Raw genomic sequence first — 18588 nt, 5'->3', positions numbered from 1 at the left:
CGGGTGATCGAGGTAGAAATGGGGAGGTGCTTGGTCCTTGACGTTTTCATCAGGGTACAAGAGCTCCGGCTCATTAATATCTATGATCCACAGTCAAAGTGGGACCTTAAATGTCTCTTCCTGAAGATCAAGCCCTATCTTTTTACGAGTCGGCAGGTGGTCTTCGGTGGGGACTTTAATACTATAACTAGATCCCGTGATAGGGGAGGCCCCCCAGACCGAAGACTGGCTTTTGATAGTAATACCCTTAATAGCATAGCAAGCGAAGCTCGCCTGGTGGATGTCCACATCCGGCACACCCCAGGTCACGGGGGTTTCACCTTTCATATGGGTAATTGTAGGTCTAGGATAGATAGTTTTTTTTTAAAAGAGGAAGCCGTCTCTTCTGCCGTGTCCGCTGTTGAGGTGGAATTCTCCGATCACTGTTTCATTTACTTTTCCTTGAATGTTAGAGACTCCCCAGATAGGGAGAGGCCTCTGGAAGCTGAATTTGTCCCTGTTGGAAGAAGCGGATGTAAGACAATCCTTTGAGGATAAAGGGAGAAAATACCCCTTGGCCAGGTTAACCCTTTCCCTCAGGGTCAAGGACCAACCCTTCCACTGATCCACCTTCTGGGCGGCAATCTTAAGTCTGCCCTCCCAGTTTTGCTGGGGATAGTCCCCCGGGCCGAAACTGATGCCTAAAATTTTTGCTGTGGCCTGAGGCCCTGGAAGGGTGTCCGGGAGATCAAAACTAGGATCTCCCCCTCCCAGCCAGAGACTCTCACACTTATCCCGGTTGATCATGGACCCAGATGCCACAGAGTAGCGCTCAACCTCAGACATGACCCAGTCTGCCTCCTCTCTCGAGGATTCAAAAAGGGAAACGTCGTCGGCGTACGCCACTACCCTCAAGGTGGTCTCTGGCTCCGCCCAGTCCATCCCGACTCCCACCAACGGTCCGCGTTCCACTCTCCTTAAAAAGGGGTCGATCGCGAACACGTATAACAGTGGGCTCAGAGGACAGCCCTGGCGGACACCAGTCTTCACCTCAAAAGGGGGTCCGACCCAACCGTTCATAAGCGGAAAAGTCTCTGCCCCATTGTATAATACTCTCAACCAATCAACAAACCTCCCGGGCAGACCGTACCTCAGAAGGACGGACCAGAGGTACTCATGGTTAACCCGGTCAAAGGCCTTCGCCTGGTCTAAGGACAGCAAGTACCCCTTCCAGTGACCTGCCCTGCCCTGCTCCACTGCCTCTCGGACACCGAGAACAGCACTAAAAGTACTGCGGCCTGGAACAGAGCAGTGCTGGGCCCCCGAAAGGAGCCGGGGCGCAAACTTCACCAACCGATTAAAAAGCACCTTTGCCAGAACCTTTCGGTCCGTATTGAGAAGCGCTATGGGACGCCAATTCTCAATACGGGATGAGTCTTTACCCTTCGACAGAATAATCAGGGCGGACTTCCTCATTGAACCGGGCAGAATGTCCCTAAAAGTCCTGTAAAACTCGGATGTTAAGCCATCCGGACAGGGCGTTTTTTTGGGCTGGAGCCCATCAGTGGCCCGTCTCACTTCCTCTTCCCTGTTTGCTTCTGCCAAAACATGAAGAGAGGGGTCATCCCCTGGCTCAGGGATGGTTTCAGCCAGGAAAGCCGACATCTCATCCCGATCTGGATCCCTCCTTCCCACGAGGTGCGAGTAGAAGGATCTGACCACCTCCAGGATCCCTGATTTGGATCTGTTCAGGGAACCCGTACTGTCGATCACCATCTTGCAACTCACTGACATCCTGCAGTTCCTGTAGGGGTCGGGCGAGCGGTACCTCCCGAAATCCCTCTCAAAAACTAAGGATGTGTGCCTATCATACTGGCACCCCTTCAGCAAGGCCTTCACCCTGGAGATTTCCTCACGGTCCCCTCCAGTCGAGACGAGCTGCTCGAGTTTCCTCCCCAGCTCCCGATACAGGCGGTACCTGTTCAGGCCTCTGAGGCTCGAGAGCTGACGGAAGAACCCCGCAACCCTTCTTTTGAAGATCTCCCACCACTCAGACTTACTGCTACAGAGACCCAAGAGAGGTACCTGGCTCTGAAGAAATTCCTCAAAGGATTGTCTTACATCCGCTTCTTCCAACAGGGACGAATTCAGCTTCCATAGGCCTCTCCGTATCCGGGGAGTCTCTGTAACATTCAAGGAAAAGAAAATGAAACAGTGATCGGAGAATTCCACCTCAACAGCGGACACTGCAGAAGAGACGGCTTCCTCCTTTAAAAAAAACCTATCTATCCTAGACCTACAACTACCCCTATGAAAGGTGAAACCCCCGTGACCTGGGGTGTGCCGGATGTGGACATCCACCAGGCGAGCTTCGCTTGCTATGCTATTAAGAGTATTACTATCAAAAGCCAGCCTTTGGTCTCCGGGGCCTCCCCTATCACGGGATCTAATTATAGTATTAAAGTCCCCACCGAAGACCACCTGCCGGCTGGTAAAAAGACAGGGCTTGATCTTCAGGAAGAGACATTTACAGTCCCACCTTGACTGTGGACCATAGATGTTAATGAGCCGGAGCTCCTGTCCCCCCATGAAGACGTCAAGGACCAAGCACCTCCCCATTTCTACCTCGATCACCCGTCTGCATTCCACCAAAGCGGCCTTAAAAAGGACCGCTACCCCGCTATACGGCTCGGCCGCAAGAGACCAGTATGAGGGCCCGCACCTCCACTCCCTCCTTGCTTTGTAAATGGCCCCCATGTGCGTTAGTCTGGTCTCCTGCAAAAATAAAATGTCAGCCTCAACTCGGTTGAAAAAAATCGAAGGCCATAAATCTGGCCGTATCTGACTTTATACTGGCGACATTAATCGACGCCAGAGTCAACGGGGTAGGTTCCGCCATCATGGGTGATTGAGTTAGACGGCCTTCTTTTTGACCGTACCCCCAGATTTTCTCCTCTCACCTTCAGAGGAGGAGCCAGACTCTCCCCTCCTCTTCAGTGACACCGAGGTGTCCATGGTACCCGCCACCTCCTTCCCAGTACTGGGTTCCTCACCCCTGGACCCTAGGGCAGTCCCCCCCCCCAGAGGAAAGTGAGCCCCCCGGAGGATGGACCCTGCCGCTCCCTGAAGGCACCTCAGATGTTACCGCCGGTCCCCCGCCCCCGACACAGCAGAGTCATCGAGGGCATGGAACCGGTTGGAGAGGGGCATCAGAGGGGAGCCGGTGAGCCCTTCCGTAGGCACCTTAGCGGCCAAGGGGGGGGCTTTAGATGTTTTTGCCCCTTTTCGGTTCTTCCTCCTCCGACTCTTACCGGCCTTACTGTCACCTGATTTTTTAGGCTGTTCCACCACCTCCTCGTCCAGACTTTCATACTGGGAGGAATCATCAGAAGCAGCCACCTCCTCCCTCTCCATCTTCCTGATCTCCTCGTTCACCGCCTCCTCCCCCAAGGCCTCAGGGGCTCCGGCTGCCGCTTCTGGGGTGGGGACAGACATCACCCCAGTCGCCTGAGGCTTATCCTGCCCCCTACCCCCACGGCACCTCACCTGTTGCCACTGGTGGGCAGATGAACTGGCCTCGCCTTCCTTCACTGGCCCCTCAGCTCCTCTCCCGCCCCCACCTCCAGCAGAGGATGCACCGCCGGGGACCCCCCCTCGGCTCTCCCTCGCCTGACCAGAGATAGTGTTAGAAACGGAGCGGAGGCAGCGGCTATACGGGTGACCTAGGTCACCACACAGGTGACACCTAATGTCACCACAGGCCGCGGCAAGATGACCTACCCCGCCACACAAGGCACATTTCTGCACCTTGCAGCCCGCGCTGAAGTGGCGGGGATCACCGCACCTGTGGCAGACCTTCGGTTGCCCCTGGTAGAAGATCAGGATCCTGTCCCTCCCCAGAAATGCTGAGGAGGGGATGTGGGTGACAGTACCGCCTGAGACCTTCAACCTCATCATGAAGGTCCAGCCCTCTGACCAAATGCCAAACTCGTCCCTGTTCTTCTTTGGGACGTCCGTGACCTCCCCATAGCGAGAAAGCCACGTCAAGATATCGACCCCAGAGAGTGACTCGTTACTTGTCAGAACGGTCACCCTCTTTACGCCATTTTGGCGAGACACCGCCTGCACGTCAAAATCTCGCCAGCCGGTCTCCCCCTTCACCAGTTCAAAATTCGACCAAAAAAGCTCTAGGCCCTCTGGCCGAACAAAACTGATGTCGAAGATGGGGGTACCAAAAGGATGGATCAGGGCAAAGATGTCAGTCGCCCTGAAGTTCATCATCAGGAGGAGCTCCACGACCCTCACTCTTGGCGGGCACGCTTCACTGCCCCTCCACCGAAGACGGACTACATTCCTCCTGGCCACCCCCTGCCCGGCTGTCGGGAGGGACCACACTGTCTCCCCCTCCCTTTTATCTTGGAAGGCGGCCTGGCCATGTCTATCCAGCCAAAAGGCCAGGTCCACCTCTCTTCCCTCTACCTGGATCGTCCGTTCTCCCTTCTTGAGGGCCTCCAGGAAACGGCGCCGCAAGTCACCATCAGCCGGGGGGGCAGATGGACCAGCCCTGTCACCACTCCCCCCACTACCAACAGACATACCATTCTTACCCCCTGCCACAGACACGCCAACATTCGTATCCTCAACCACAGCCACATTCATACCCACGCCATCCGCATCCATGTCAACAGTCACCCCACTTGCCCCACTCCCACTCACATGCACACTGGGGTCACAATTTTTCATTTTTTGCCAGCAGTTATTTCACTGCTGCCACCTGCTGGCAGCACCTTCCCTGCCGGGGGGATTTGGGAGCCAGGTGCTGAGACTTTTGCCGGCGCCCCTGCCCCAGATAAGCCCATGAGCACAGGGGACACCGACAGGCAGGCACCACCTCTGCTGTCTGTTGCAGCCGTGGCACCACTGCTCCCAGCAGCTGCCAGCGCTAAGCCCCGCCCCTTTTCGAGCGGAGCCACGCCCACTTGGGGGACGGGTTTTGACTGTGAGGCCACGCCCCCCACACCAGGCAGCATGGTGGGGGCCCCAGAGGCCACTCCCACCGGTGCCGTGGGTGACAGGGAGGCCACGCCCCCCGCACCAGGCAGCACAGTGGGGGCCCCAGAGGCCACTCCCACCGGTGCCGTGGATGGCAGGGAAGCCACGCCCCCCACACCAGGCAGCACGGTAGGGGCCCCAGAGGCCACTCCCACTGGCACCGTGGACGGCTGGGAGGCCACGCCCCCCGAAGCCGGCCGCGCCGGGACCCCCGAAGCCGACCCGGAACCGGGTCTACTCACAGGGGCCCCTGGACCAGCGGCACCAGCTCTCAGGGGCATTGCACCCCCTACCGTCACACCCTATACCACAAAAAGCCTGGCCACCCCAGCTCCGGCGGCTGGCCCCAGGCTAGGCCACTCCCCCTCGGCCCCCACCGGCGGTGGAGCCCCCCGCGCTGACCCATTACTGGGCCCCTGCACAGAGTTCCCCGACCTCGCCACGGATTTTGCCAGGGGAGTAAGCCCCACCTTACCCTTATGAGCCGGCTCTGCCGGAGCCGCAGGCCCCGCGCCCTTTACCTTACCAGGCGTCTGGGTCCCTAAAAGTGATCCAGATTTTTTAGTGGATCCGCGTGTGAGGGACCCAGACACCCCAGCACGCGCCGCCGGAGATGCGGCCCCGGCTGTCGGTGCGCCGCCGGCAGTGCAGGAGGCAGCGGCAGATGTACACGCCGCCCCCTGCACGCCCGCAGGCGCACCAGGTGCCAGGCCAGACCCCCTTTTTACAGGGGATCCAGCCCGAGCACCACCACAGATGACACCCACCAACGGGCCGCCCTCCGCGCCATGCTCCATATCAGACACCTCGGACCCACTGCCTCCATTACCACAAACAGAGGCAGCGCTCTGCGTGCCATGGCCTATATTCTCCCCGATCCCTCGCTGTGGACCCACAACAGAGTCCAAGCCGAGGTGGGTGGTGGGTGCCGCACAACGGGACAGGGGGGCCCCAGAGAGGGGGACATACACAAACTTGTGTGCAACTGATGTTTTTCTCTTCATCCCCCTCCCAGGTGCCTCATCCTCGCAGATCTCATCCCAAAACGTGTCGGGAACTCGATCTGTTGCATGATGAGGCAGCCCCCTTCACTGCTACTACTCCCATCCTCCTCCTCGCTCCCGCTGCCCTCTGAAGTGCCAGAATCAGACGGGAGAGCCATCTGCTCATGGGCTATCCCGCTATGCGATGCCTGGAGATCACTTACCAGGCCACCAGGCGGTGGGTAGGGCGCAACCTCCTCAATGCATACCTCTTCCTCCTCCACCGCCTGGCCAGGGCCCTGCGACCTTTCCAGAGCCCCACCGGTCATGGCCCTGAACCGGTCATCATTCTCCAGCTTCCCCTTAAAGGGTCCACTGCCCGCCAAGATGGTGCATCTGCGGTCTTCCAGCTCTTGAATGGCCCGTTTGATCTTCCGGACCACGGCAGATAGTTCAGGCTTCTTGCTGCCAGAGGCCCTCTCGGACCTCTCCTGAGCTACCCTCAACTCCCCCGAGGGATCTTAGCTTCTTTGAGGTGTCCTCATACTCGCAGAGGTGCGCATGGATACGGGAGGCATAAGTGACGGTTGCCTCCTTCGCCACCTTGGTACCCCAATCAAGGGGCACCTCTGCTTGTACTCAACCTACCTTTGGAGGGAGGAGCCGCCGCGGTCGTAGCCTCGGGGGTCCTCATACCGGAACCCTTGCTGCCTTGGCCTGATCTTGCAGCCTTAGCCGGGTTGGTGTTCCTCCCACCCCCCGCCAGCTTAGACCGGGAGGTGGGAGCCGGGGGCCCAGCCCCGGAGGCCAGTCCCACCACGAGCCTTCTTCCCTGGGAAGGGGGCAGACAAAAAGTCCCAGGTGAAAAATTAACTCCCTTCCCAGGAGCTCTCTCCAAACGGCACACACAGCTCACAGCAGGCTCCGCCTCCACCTCTCCCTGTCTGGAGCTGCAACAGACAGAACTGAAACTCTATTTTATTATAAAAGTATAAAACAAACCATAAATAAATACTATACAAAGAACAAAAACGCAAAACCCCAACAAAACACAACCCAAAGGAAACCCCAACAATTATAATGTCCAGTAAACATAAAGCAAAAATGTCCCGCATAAAACATAAAATGTCCAGCATAAAACATAAAATGTCCATATTTCCACCAAAATCCTTATTCCCCCCAGCAAGGGAAGACCTTAACCTCATTTTTTTTTTTTTACCCAGAAAAACCCCTTCCAACATTCACTCTCATTCATACCTATACATTTATAATTAACACCCCAAAGAAAATAACAAACTGGCCCACTGCCAAAAACTTAAAGAAAAAGGCCACCTGGCCGAAAACTTAAGACACAGCAAACTTTTTTTTTGTTGTTTTTTTTCCCCACCACCATTTTTTAAAACACCCAAGGTCCCACGAAAGTCTATGGCCTTATCACAGCAAGAACACATAACGGGTCCTTTTCCCCGCATCCCGTAGGACATCCATTTTCCCAAAACCCCTCCCCCCACCCCCCCTGAAACACCCCACCCAACCTACACTAAACCCCCCCGCGCGCAAAACCACATACATAAAAACTATATTGCCTCTTGAGAAAGCCCATGATAAAGGGGCGAAACGCGCATCGAGGTTCTCTCACTGGTCATTTGGCACCTTAAGTTTATCCTGTTCCTTGTCTGTCACTTGTTCTCTACTGGCCCCCCCTACTAGCGATTGGTAAGGGATACTTGAATTTCTCTTGATATCTCATGTATACCTGCACACTTGTGCGGCTACTCCTTATTTATGGTATATCCTACCTGTTATTTGCTTACCTTTCTCCTTCCTTTTTGGGGGGGTCATTGATATATACATTCTCTATATATGTTACCATGTACTGCATTTTGTTATCTGTTATTTACGCTGTGTTGCCACTGCTGTGGCCTTTTTATTATTTTGTATCTAATAAAGCTATATTGATTTTATGCCTATATATACTCTGTTTCTCCTGCTATATCTACATTTAATATTGAGTAGGCTTGTGGCTATTAGAAGCTATGTATTTTCTAGTTGTCTTTTCGCCACGACTTTAAAGAAATGAAGGCCGTCCTGTATATACTATATACACTGCCTGCCTGATATCTCTAAAGATGGATTAGTCCTCAGAAGGACTGTTTGTTGAAATGGATATGTGTAATATACTTCTCTTCTACCTAATAAACAAGCAAATCTCTCCCTGCCGCAGCAGCACCTCTCCCTACACTGCCTGATTCCGGAGTGACTGTGACGAGCATGGCGGCGCCAGGTCTGATATAGACCTGATGACGCCGTGCGGCCAGCCAATCACTGTAAAGCTACAACCAACATGGCTACGGCAATACAGTGAGTGGCAGGCAATCCCTGCATGTTCATTGGCTCTGTAAAGAGCGCCAAACATGCAGGGAGGAGACCAGAGCTCCCGCCGAGCAACCAGGAAATACACGAGCAGTGAGATGCTCAGGCGAGTACTGAGTACTTGCGAGTATGCTCGCTCAACACTAGTGAATGTAACATAAAATAGACAGTCCCGGATACAGCAGACAGCCACGGATACGGCGGACGGCCCCGGATACAGACAGTCCCCAATTTTGGTCTCTGCCCTGCAGTCTCGAGCGTCTGCTGAATGCCCCTCACTGCCCTCATGCCCCCTCCGACATCTCCTCCTACCGGGGGAGAGAGAAATTGAAATGTCTGTGTCGGTGGCTGGGGGCGGTAGGCGGGGAAGAGACATTTCCCGGAGCTGAGCAGAGTTTATCCCTCTCTCTATTCTGGGAACCTTTGCAGTTCTGCTTCCAGGACCTGTGATGATGTCACAGTCATGTGATCAGTCACATGGGGGGAGGAGCAGGATGGGGCTTGTAGGAAGTGAAGGGTTTTCTGTGTAGGAAGCGGCCACAGGTAAGAGCTGAAGCTGAGGAGAAGTCTACACTGGGGACCGGTAATGAGGGAGCAGGGACTGTGTGATAGAGGGGACAGGACTCAGTCCTGGGGGAAGCACCGGGACTCTGCACTGGGGACCGGTAATGAGGGAGCAGGGACTGTGTGATAGAGGGGACAGGACTCAGTCCTGGGGGAAGCATCGGGACTCTACACTGGGGACCGGTAATGAGGGAGCAGGGACTGTGTGATAGAGGGGACAGGACTCAGTCCTGGGGGAAGCACCGGGACTCTACACTGGGGACCGGTAATGAGGGAGCAGGGACTGTGTGATAGAGGGGACAGGACTCAGTCCTGGGGGAAGCACCGGGACTCTGCACTGGGGACCGGTAATGAGGGAGCAGGGACTGTGTGATAGAGGGGACAGGACTCAGTCCTGGGGGAAGCACCGGGACTCTACACTGGGGACCGGTAATGAGGGAGCAGGGACTGTGTGATAGAGGGGACAGGACTCAGTCCTGGGGGAAGCACCGGGACTCTACACTGGGGACTGGTAATGAGGGAGCAGGGACTGTGTGATAGAGGGGACAGGACTCAGTCCTGGGGGAAGCACCGGGACTCTACACTGGGGACCGGTAATGAGGGAGCAGGGACTGTGTGATAGAGGGGACAGGACTCAGTCCTGGGGGAAGCACCGGGACTCTACACTGGGGACTGGTAATGAGGGAGCAGGGACTGTGTGATAGAGGGGACAGGACTCAGTCCTGGGGGAAGCACCGGGACTCTACACTGGGGACCGGTAATGAGGGAGCAGGGACTGTGTGATAGAGGGGACAGGACTCAGTCCTGGAGGAAGCACCGGGACTCTACACTGGGGACCGATAATGAGGGAGCTGGGACTGTGTGATAGAGGAGACAGTACTCAGTCCTGGAGGAAGCACCGGGACTCTGCACTGGGGACCGGTAATGAGGGAGCAGGGACTGTGTGATAGAGGGGACAGGACTCAGTCCTGGGGGAAGCACCGGGACTCTACACTGGAGACCGGTAATGAGGGAGCAGGGACTATGTGATAGAGGGGACAGGACTCAGTCCTGGGGGAAGCACCGGGACTCTGCACTGGAGACCGGTAATGAGGGAGCAGGGACTGTGTGATAGAGGGAACAGGACTCAGTCCTGGGGGAGGCACCGGGACTCTGCACTGGTGACCGGTAATGAGGGAGCAGGGACTGTGTGATAGAGGGAACAGGACTCAGTCCTGGGGGAGGCACCGGGACTCTGCACTGGTGACCGGTAATGAGGGAGCAGGGACTGTGTGATAGAGGGGACAGGACTCAGTCCTGGGGGAAGCACCGGGACTCTACACTGGGGACCGGTAATGAGGGAGCAGGGACTGTGTGATAGAGGGGACAGGACTCAGTCCTGGGGGAAGCACCGGGACTCTACACTGGGGACCAGTAATGAGGGAGCAGGGACTGTGTGATAGAGGGGACAGGACTCAGTCCTGGGGGAAGCACCGGGACTCTACACTGGGGACCAGTAATGAGGGAGCAGGGACTGTGTGATAGAGGGGATAGGACTCAGTCCTGGGGGAGGCACCGGGACTCTGCACTGGTGACCGGTAATGAGGGAGCAGGGACTGTGTGATAGAGGGGACAGGACTCAGTCCTGGGGGAAGCACCGGGACTCTGCACTGGTGACCGGTAATGAGGGAGCAGGGACTGTGTGATAGAGGGGACAGGACTCAGTCCTGGGGGAAGCACCGGGACTCTACACTGGGGACCAGTAATGAGGGAGCAGGGACTGTGTGATAGAGGGGACAGGACTCAGTCCTGGGGGAAGCACCGGGACTCTGCACTGGTGACCGGTAATGAGGGAGCATGGACTGTGTGATAGAGGGGACAGGACTCAGTCCTGGGGGAAGCACCGGGACTCTGCACTGGTGACCGGTAATGAGGGAGCAGGGACTGTGTGATAGAGGGGACAGGACTTAGTCCTGGGGAAAGCAGCGGGACTCTGCACTGGGGACCGGTAATGAGGGAGCAGGGACTGTGTGATAGAGGGGACAGGACTCAGTCCTGGGGGAAGCACCGGGACTCTGCACCGGTGACCGGTAATGAGGGAGCAGGGACTGTGTGATAGAGGGGACAGGACTCAGTCCTGGGGGAAGCACCGGGACTCTACACTGGGGACCGGTAATGAGGGAGCAGGGACTGTGTGATAGAGGGGACCGGACTCAGTCCTGGGGGAAGCACCGGGACTCTGCACTGGGGACCGGTAATGAGGGAGCAGGGACTGTGTGATAGAGGGGACAGGACTCAGTCCTGAGGGAAGCACCGGGACTCTACACTGGGGACCGGTAATGAGGGAGCAGGGACTGTGTGATAGAGGGGACAGGACTCAGTCCTGGAGGAAGCACCGGGACTCTGCACTGGGGACCAGTAATGAGGGAGCAGGGACTGTGTGATAGAGGGGACAGGACTCAGTCCTAGAGGAATCACCGGGACTCTACACTGGGGACCGGTAATGAGGGAGCAGGGACTGTGTGATAGAGGGGACAGGACTCAGTCCTGGGGGAAGCACCGGGACTCTGAACTGGGGACCGGTAATGAGGGAGCAGGGACTGTGTGATAGAGGGGACAGGACTCAGTCCTGGAGGAAGCACCCGGACTCTGCACTGGGGACCGGTAATGAGGGAGCAGGGACTGTGTGATAGAGGGGACAGGACCCAGTCCTGGGGGAAGCAGCGGGACTCTTCACTGGGGACCGGTAATGAGGGAGCAGGGACTGTGTGATAGAGGGGACAGGACTCAGTCCAGGGGGAAGCACCGGGACTCTGCACTGGTGGCCAGTAATGAGGGAGCAGGGACTGTGTGATAGAGGGGACAGGACTCAGTCCTGGGGGAAGCACCGGGACTCTGCACTGGTGACCAGTAATGAGGGAGCAGGGACTGTGTGATATAGGGGACAGGACTCAGTCCTCAGGGAAGCACCTGGACTCTGCACTGCGGGCCTGTAATGAGGGAGCTGGGACTGTGTGATAGAGGGGACAGGACTCGGTCCTGGGGGAAGCACCGGGACTCTGCACTGGGGACCGGTAATGAGGGAGCAGGGACTGTGTGATTGAGGGGACATGACTCCGTCCTGGGGGAAGCACAAGGACTCTGCACTGGTGACCGGTAATGAGGGAGCAGGGACTTTGTGATAGAGGGGACAGGACTCAGTCCTGGGGGGAGCACCGGGACTCTGCACTGGGGACTGGTAATGAGGGAGCAGGGACTGTGTGATAGAGGGGACAGGACTCAGTCCTGGGGGAAGTACCGGGACTCTGCACATTAGGATACAGCCGGCTCTACATGAGAAAGCCAAATTCTGCTGTGAAAACTCTCCAGATCCTATCACCGACTATTCAGTCACAGCCATATATGTGGTTTGCGGCTCTGCAGGTGAAGGTATGGGGAGATTCTCCATTACTGGGCGCAGAGGATATTAACCCCTTTAATGCTGAGACTATTTAGCTGTCTTGAGTGAGCCTGTATGTATCCCTGTATGCGACTATAATGTGATTGTGTGTTTTACCGGGGGCAGGACGGGGCCATGGCTGGATGTAGTGATCATGTGAAGCCTGTAACAGCTCCGGAGATTTCTTACATGTGATCTTTATGATGTTACATCGTCATTTTCTCCCCATTCAGGTCCCTACAATATTGGATCCTCTCAGATGAGATCTTCTATATAAGAGAATTTTCCTGATTGACCCGTCAAGGATGGATAGGGACAGGGACAAGATGGCAGAGAGGATATTACACCTCACCCTAGAGATCCTCTTCCGGCTTACTGGAGAGGTGAGAGATTCTGATGACGTCACATTACATCATTCTTATCTATGGGAATAACAGATGGACAGAACTGGAGAGGTGAGGACTCTGGAAATGTCTGTAGTGAGATTTATTAATGTGTCTCTCCATAACCAGGATTACACAGTAGTGAAGAAGACCTCTAGTGAGCGCTGTCAGGACCCTGTGTCTGAGGGATGGGGAAGACCCCTGAGCCCAATCACAGGGCCTCCACCTCACCCCCTGATACATGAGGACATCAATGAGCAGAAGATCCTAGAACTCACCTACAAGATGATTGAGCTGCTGACTGAAGAGGTGACACTGCTGGGAATGCTGGGACATTATACAGTAACGCTATGAAGGGATCGGGTGGATGACTGTATCATTTTATGTGTCAGGTTCCTATAAGGTGTCAGGATGTCACCATCTATTTCTCCATGGAGGAGTGGGAGTATTTAGAAAGACACAAAGATCTGTACAAGGACGTCATGATGGAGGTTCCCCAGCCCCTCACATCACCAGGTAATAGACAGGACTAAATACACACGGCCTATAATTATCTGTATGTAAAGAGTGAATTCAGTCCCTGTATGTGTTTCCTCCAGTTCTATCCAGTAAGAGGACAACACCAGAGAGATGTCCCCGTCCTCTTCTTCCACAGGACTGTAAACAAGAAGATCCCGATGTTCTTCAGGATCATCAGGTAGATGGAGAGAAGGGGTCATGAGATCTCCCCTATGATGTGTAGAAGGCTGTGAAGGTCTTGTGTTCAGTCTTGGTTTATCACCAGTATTATACACTGAATGGCCAATTTATTAGAGACCCTTTCACGTTCCTATCTGAAACTTATTAGTCACATGACCGCGGAGTGCAGCATTAATTTAAGTGATCAGTTTTCAGAATAGGAACATTGAGCAATCTGAATTACAATGAACACTGTCACAGCACAAGGAAAGTCAAAAATTGTCAAGCTTATGCGGTTTTTACATGCAATATTGTGAAGATTATGCTGAGAATGATGTGATCAATGAAATATATCCAGTGATATTGGATTCCATGGATGTAAACAACGTATGAAGGAAAATGTGAACAATAGATGTGAGAACATGTGGTGCAGTTATACAGACTGCAGCTGAATACTGCGCTAGTGTTCAACTAATGTGTGTGAATGCAGCCATCATTCCTTAGAACAGATGGGCGATAGCAGCAGGAGACCAGTTCCAGTGTCATTGCTGACCTACAGAAAGGAAAAGGAGAATATATTTTTTTTTGCACATTCAGGGTCCGCTGATGCCTGTGGATGGATGTTTTGACACTAGGACTTACCTAAGTATTGTTCGTTCCTCCTTGGCAGCTTTTTACCCTGGTACAAGGATAATGACCCATCATACCATGAATACACTACTCTTGTCATATAGTCCTGGATTGCTTCCATTGTAAGGGTTGCTTGGGCCAAGGTGTCTTATTGCGACCCAGGCACTAGTGAAATTGGTTCCTCAGGTTGTGGGTAATGTTACCTTCTGTAGATGTCTCCCTTTTTGACTGAATACTATAAGATGACACAGAAATCCCAGATGTTACTACCTCTCACCTTCCTTAAATGGCCCTGCAGTTGTGCGGCATTCATCATCCGTTTCTGAAGGGCATTGTTCACAATGATGCGGTCATCAGTGTGGGATGTGGTCAAAGGACGTCCACCTCTGCCTTTCCGTGACTCTTTCAGTCTCTGTATCTCTGTTGCAACCTGCTGATGACTCTGTGACACCCTAAGTTCAGTGGCCACTTCTGTCTGAGATCATCCTGCTTGAAGCCTCACAAAAGGGAGGTACTCTTGCTCAATTGTTAGGTGTCTTCTTGGTCTCATGGTGTCAAAATGTGAACAACACGATGAGGAGTCAGTCAGGAGTTTAGAAAATTAATATGGGGCAAACAGACTCCGATAATTAAAATGGAAACATTGCAAAGAAAGAAAACAATGGGAGGGCTTGCGGTTCCTAACCCATGGGTATATTAAGTGGCATCTCGGCTTCAACATATTCGGGGATGGGACGACCCTGGGGGAGGGGAAGCTCAGCGTATGTTACTACAGCATTATTTCCAATCAGATAAACTCTATGAGGTATTGGAGGCGCATACGTTTGCGACACTTGGAGGCTAAATACAGACTCTGCTGTTATGTCACAAACTTTGGGGGACGGTGAAAAAATTACAAGTAATAGAAGGCGTTTCACAATTTACTTCATTATGGAACACTCCATGGCTTCCAAATCTATATCAACTGGTTGGATTTAACTCCTGGAGTTCCAAGGGTTTAAACAGACTTAATCAAGTGCAGATAGGCGATGTGATTAAGGAATTCCCACAGCTGCAAAACGAATATGGGTTACCTCACTCTGAATTTTACAAATACTTACAATTTAGGCATGCATATCGGGCGGAAGGCATTGTTCTGGAAGGGGGGTACCCCGAAACTCAATAATACAGAGAATAGCTAATCTACACAGTTCTCGTGGACTGATCTCATTACTTTATAACATTCTCTTAGACATTATATTGACAAACCAGCCTATACGAGAAAAAGAGAAATGGTAGAGTGTAATGGGATCCTTAGAGGAAAATCACTGGTCAGATATACTGGAAAGAGTTCCACAACTGTCTGTAAGTGAATCCCATAGACTGCCCCATATATATGTGATACACCAGGTATACAGGACACCTCAATTCTTTTTTAACATAGGATTTCGTTCAAGTCCCCACTGTCCTAGATGCAAAACTAACATAGCAGATATGCTTCATATGATGTGGAACTGTCCTAACTTGGTGTCCTTTTGGAAGAGTGTTGTAGCAATGATTAACAGGGTTTATTCAATTGACGTAGAGCTCTCACCATTGGTATGCATACTGGGATATGTTGAAGATCTGACTATTGATGAGTACGGCAAAATTGCGGTGGCATGTATGTTATATATGGCAAGAAAATTGATAGCCCAATAGCCAGGAGCCTATGATATCAGAATTTATTGATAAAGTTAACTGGCTAGTAAATTTGGAAAAAGGCATATATCTAAAAAGAAATGTTATTTCTAAATCTGACAAGATATGGGGTCTATGGATTGATGGCTCTGGTTTGACATCTAGGAAACTGTGGAGATTTTGCCTCCGCTTGCTTAGAGTTACGTTTATACGATGCCTCAAATTAAACTTTGAAAATTAATAAAAATGTTATTAGTACTTCCACAAGTTATATGTAATTGGATTGACTATTGTTACTATGTTCAAATATTTGTTCATCTAATTATGCTGGTTTTGCAGAGCCTCATCGTGTTGTTCACATTTTGACATCAAAAAGGATCCTTTGCTTATTCAGATCAATCCAGCAGAGTGCGTCTTTCGGATGTTCAATAAAGAAAGTCTCTCCCAGAGCCGCCACTCTTAAGTTGCTCAGGGTAAATCATGGAGTATGAGGTTTGCAGACTGCACAGCTTTCGTTTTAAATCAAAAAACTGCGCCCTACATTTTGAAACTTCAATGGAGTAATCCGGAAAAAAGGAAATTCTTTGGCCGTTAATAGGAAAGTCCCCTTTATCATGGGCAGCCTTAAGGATGGCATCTCTGTCTTTGTAGTGCAGCCGCTTTATTAATACTGGACGTGGAGGGGCCCCTGGTGACAGTGGCCGGGTTGGCACCCTGTGGACCCTTTCTACAGCAAAGAGGGCAGACAGGCAATCAGAACCAAACAAAGAATGTAACCATGTCTCAAAGTACTCATTCAGATTATTGCTCTGTTTTTTCAGAGACACCAATCACTGTTATATTTCGCCTTAGTCTGTTCTCCAAATCATCTGTTTTAGCTAATAGGGCCATTATTTGTTTGTCATGTCTCTGGCAGACTCATATTATCTGTAGCTGTTTGTCCTCTGTATCACTGATTCTGCCCTCTGCTGTTGTACCGTTTTGTAGCCCGTGCCTCATAAACGGAAGTTCCTCTTTAATGTCCCATCTGACTGCTAAGTGAAGTTAAAGCAGCTCCATACTGTGTTACAGCCATAAACACATCTTTTATCGTGGGCTCATTATGGTGGGAAGCAGTGATTTCTGGCTGAGGCTGCAGGGCGCAGGAATTTGCAAAGTCATTATCAGCAGTGTTAATGAATTCCTCTGAGAGCACAGAGAAAGGATTAGACACCTCAATGATTTGTGTCTGTGCCTCATTGCCAGAGCAGGCTCCTGTGCTTGGAGCTCTAAGAAATCCAGCCAGCCTCAGTGCTGTGCCTGTAGACGCTGACTACCATGTTCTGGTACCTGCTGGAGAGGAGCCTGCGCCATCTTGGTTGCCTCCATTCCCTCCTGCTGTTGCTCCCCGTCGTCTTGCTGCAGCTCCTCTGGCCACGATCGCCCCCCCCCCCCTATGCACACCGGTAAGTGCTAGGACATGTATAGAAGGGGTAATACCGCTTTTTATGATGTTAGGGGCCCAGTGGTTCCTCTGGCGGGCTAGTTATCCCAGGAGCTCTTCTAGCACACTTCCACTCACATGTCATACCAGGCCATGCCCCCAAAAATGTTCAATTTTCAAGAGAGTCACATAAGTCAAAGTCACATACAGGTTCCAGCTGTCACATCCAGTAGTTTTCGCTGCCCTCCATCTTTCCTGATAGCACTTTCCTTGACTCCTTGTCCATCCTGTCCACTTTCTCTGTACAATCCATGTCCTGGCTTGGCTTTCTAGATTTTTGTTAACTCCAAGTCAGGGTTCTCCTTAGTCTTTTGTCCTTCAGTCCAAATGTAGGCAAATTTACATAAGTACAGTATATAAATCATCTGTAAACGTGTGTATACACTATAAGTGCTTAACTAGTAAGACTTAATAAATAAGGTAATTCATCAAAATGTTAGAGAAATCATATAAAGAAACAAAGTGCAATTAAAACATTAATGAAAAGAGATTTTTAAAAGAAATACATATTTTATTAAATAATTATTTAGAAGGACACACAGATCTATACAAAGACATCATGATGGAGGTTCCCCGGCCCCTCACATCACCAGGTAATAGACAGAACTCAGTGTAATTTGATAGATATGTTATCTGTTGTGCTGCCATTCTATTATTTGGCTTCATCTTTGTGTTCTATACACTTTTTTAATTAATTATTTAATAAAGATGTATTACTTTTAAAAATCTCTTGATTATGGTTTTAATTACACTTTATTTCTTTATAGGATTAGTCTTTGTCCTTGTCTCAGGATCCCCACAAACGCTTAGCTACTTTTCTGGATCTCCAGCTCAGATCCACTAGAGTTGCTTTCTCTACTTCCTTACCGGATCTCTGATCTGGTACCAAGTCCTGACAGCTGTTCTTCAGTTTCTCGGCCACTTATCAGTGTTCAGTTTAGAAGCAGGGTATCCTCATCCTCTCTTGCTACACACTCCCCGGTCCGGCCTTCTTGCTTTTCAGTCTTTCACTTCTTTCTTCAACTTTCAATCTACAACTAGGCTGTATTAGCACACAGAGGTCTGTTTACACTTATTCCAGATTTTTCTGCATACTTAATATCATGTCTCAAGAACTAACAAAGAGCAATAGATTCTGCCAAAACCTTAGTGTACAGAGCCCCACATAGAAAGCATGCACTACAACTACAGTCTATTGTATATACAGTGAACCACCTATCTCCCAAGACTCCTCTGCTGTAGGGCTGACCCTCTGTAACTCTCTCCTGCCCAGCTGCACGGCTGACCCTCTGGAACTCTCCCCTGCCCGGCTGACCCTCTGGAACTCTCCCTTGCCCGGCTGACCCTCTGGAACTCTCCTCTGCCCGGCTGACCCTCTGGAACTCT

At 52.0% G+C, this 18588-nt stretch overlaps 2 protein-coding genes across 2 annotated transcripts in view; one reads left to right on the top strand and one right to left on the bottom strand.

The window, feature by feature from the left end:
- Positions 1-18588, bottom strand: part of LOC141270719 (uncharacterized) — a 477393-nt gene that overhangs the window by 114339 nt on the left and 344466 nt on the right. The window lies entirely within an intron of this gene.
- The window catches only part of LOC141270733 (uncharacterized), a 36234-nt gene continuing 26488 nt past the window's right edge, over positions 8843-18588 (top strand). The window contains exons 1-5 of the mRNA XM_073680828.1: positions 8843-8930; positions 12603-12752; positions 12882-13061; positions 13145-13268; positions 13352-13449. Of these exons, the coding sequence (XP_073536929.1) occupies positions 12675-12752; positions 12882-13061; positions 13145-13268; positions 13352-13449 (480 nt within the window). The 5' untranslated portion in view covers positions 8843-8930; positions 12603-12674. The remainder of the gene's footprint in view (positions 8931-12602; positions 12753-12881; positions 13062-13144; positions 13269-13351; positions 13450-18588) is intronic.

The sequence above is a fragment of the Phyllobates terribilis genome, unplaced genomic scaffold, assembly GCF_046119375.1.
Source record: "Phyllobates terribilis strain yellow unplaced genomic scaffold, ASM4611937v1 Scaffold_5__5_contigs__length_657084704, whole genome shotgun sequence".
Taxonomy (NCBI): domain Eukaryota; kingdom Metazoa; phylum Chordata; class Amphibia; order Anura; family Dendrobatidae; genus Phyllobates; species Phyllobates terribilis.
The sequence above is the reverse complement of the archived record's forward strand: the minus strand, read 5'-3'. Positions and strand labels throughout refer to the sequence as shown.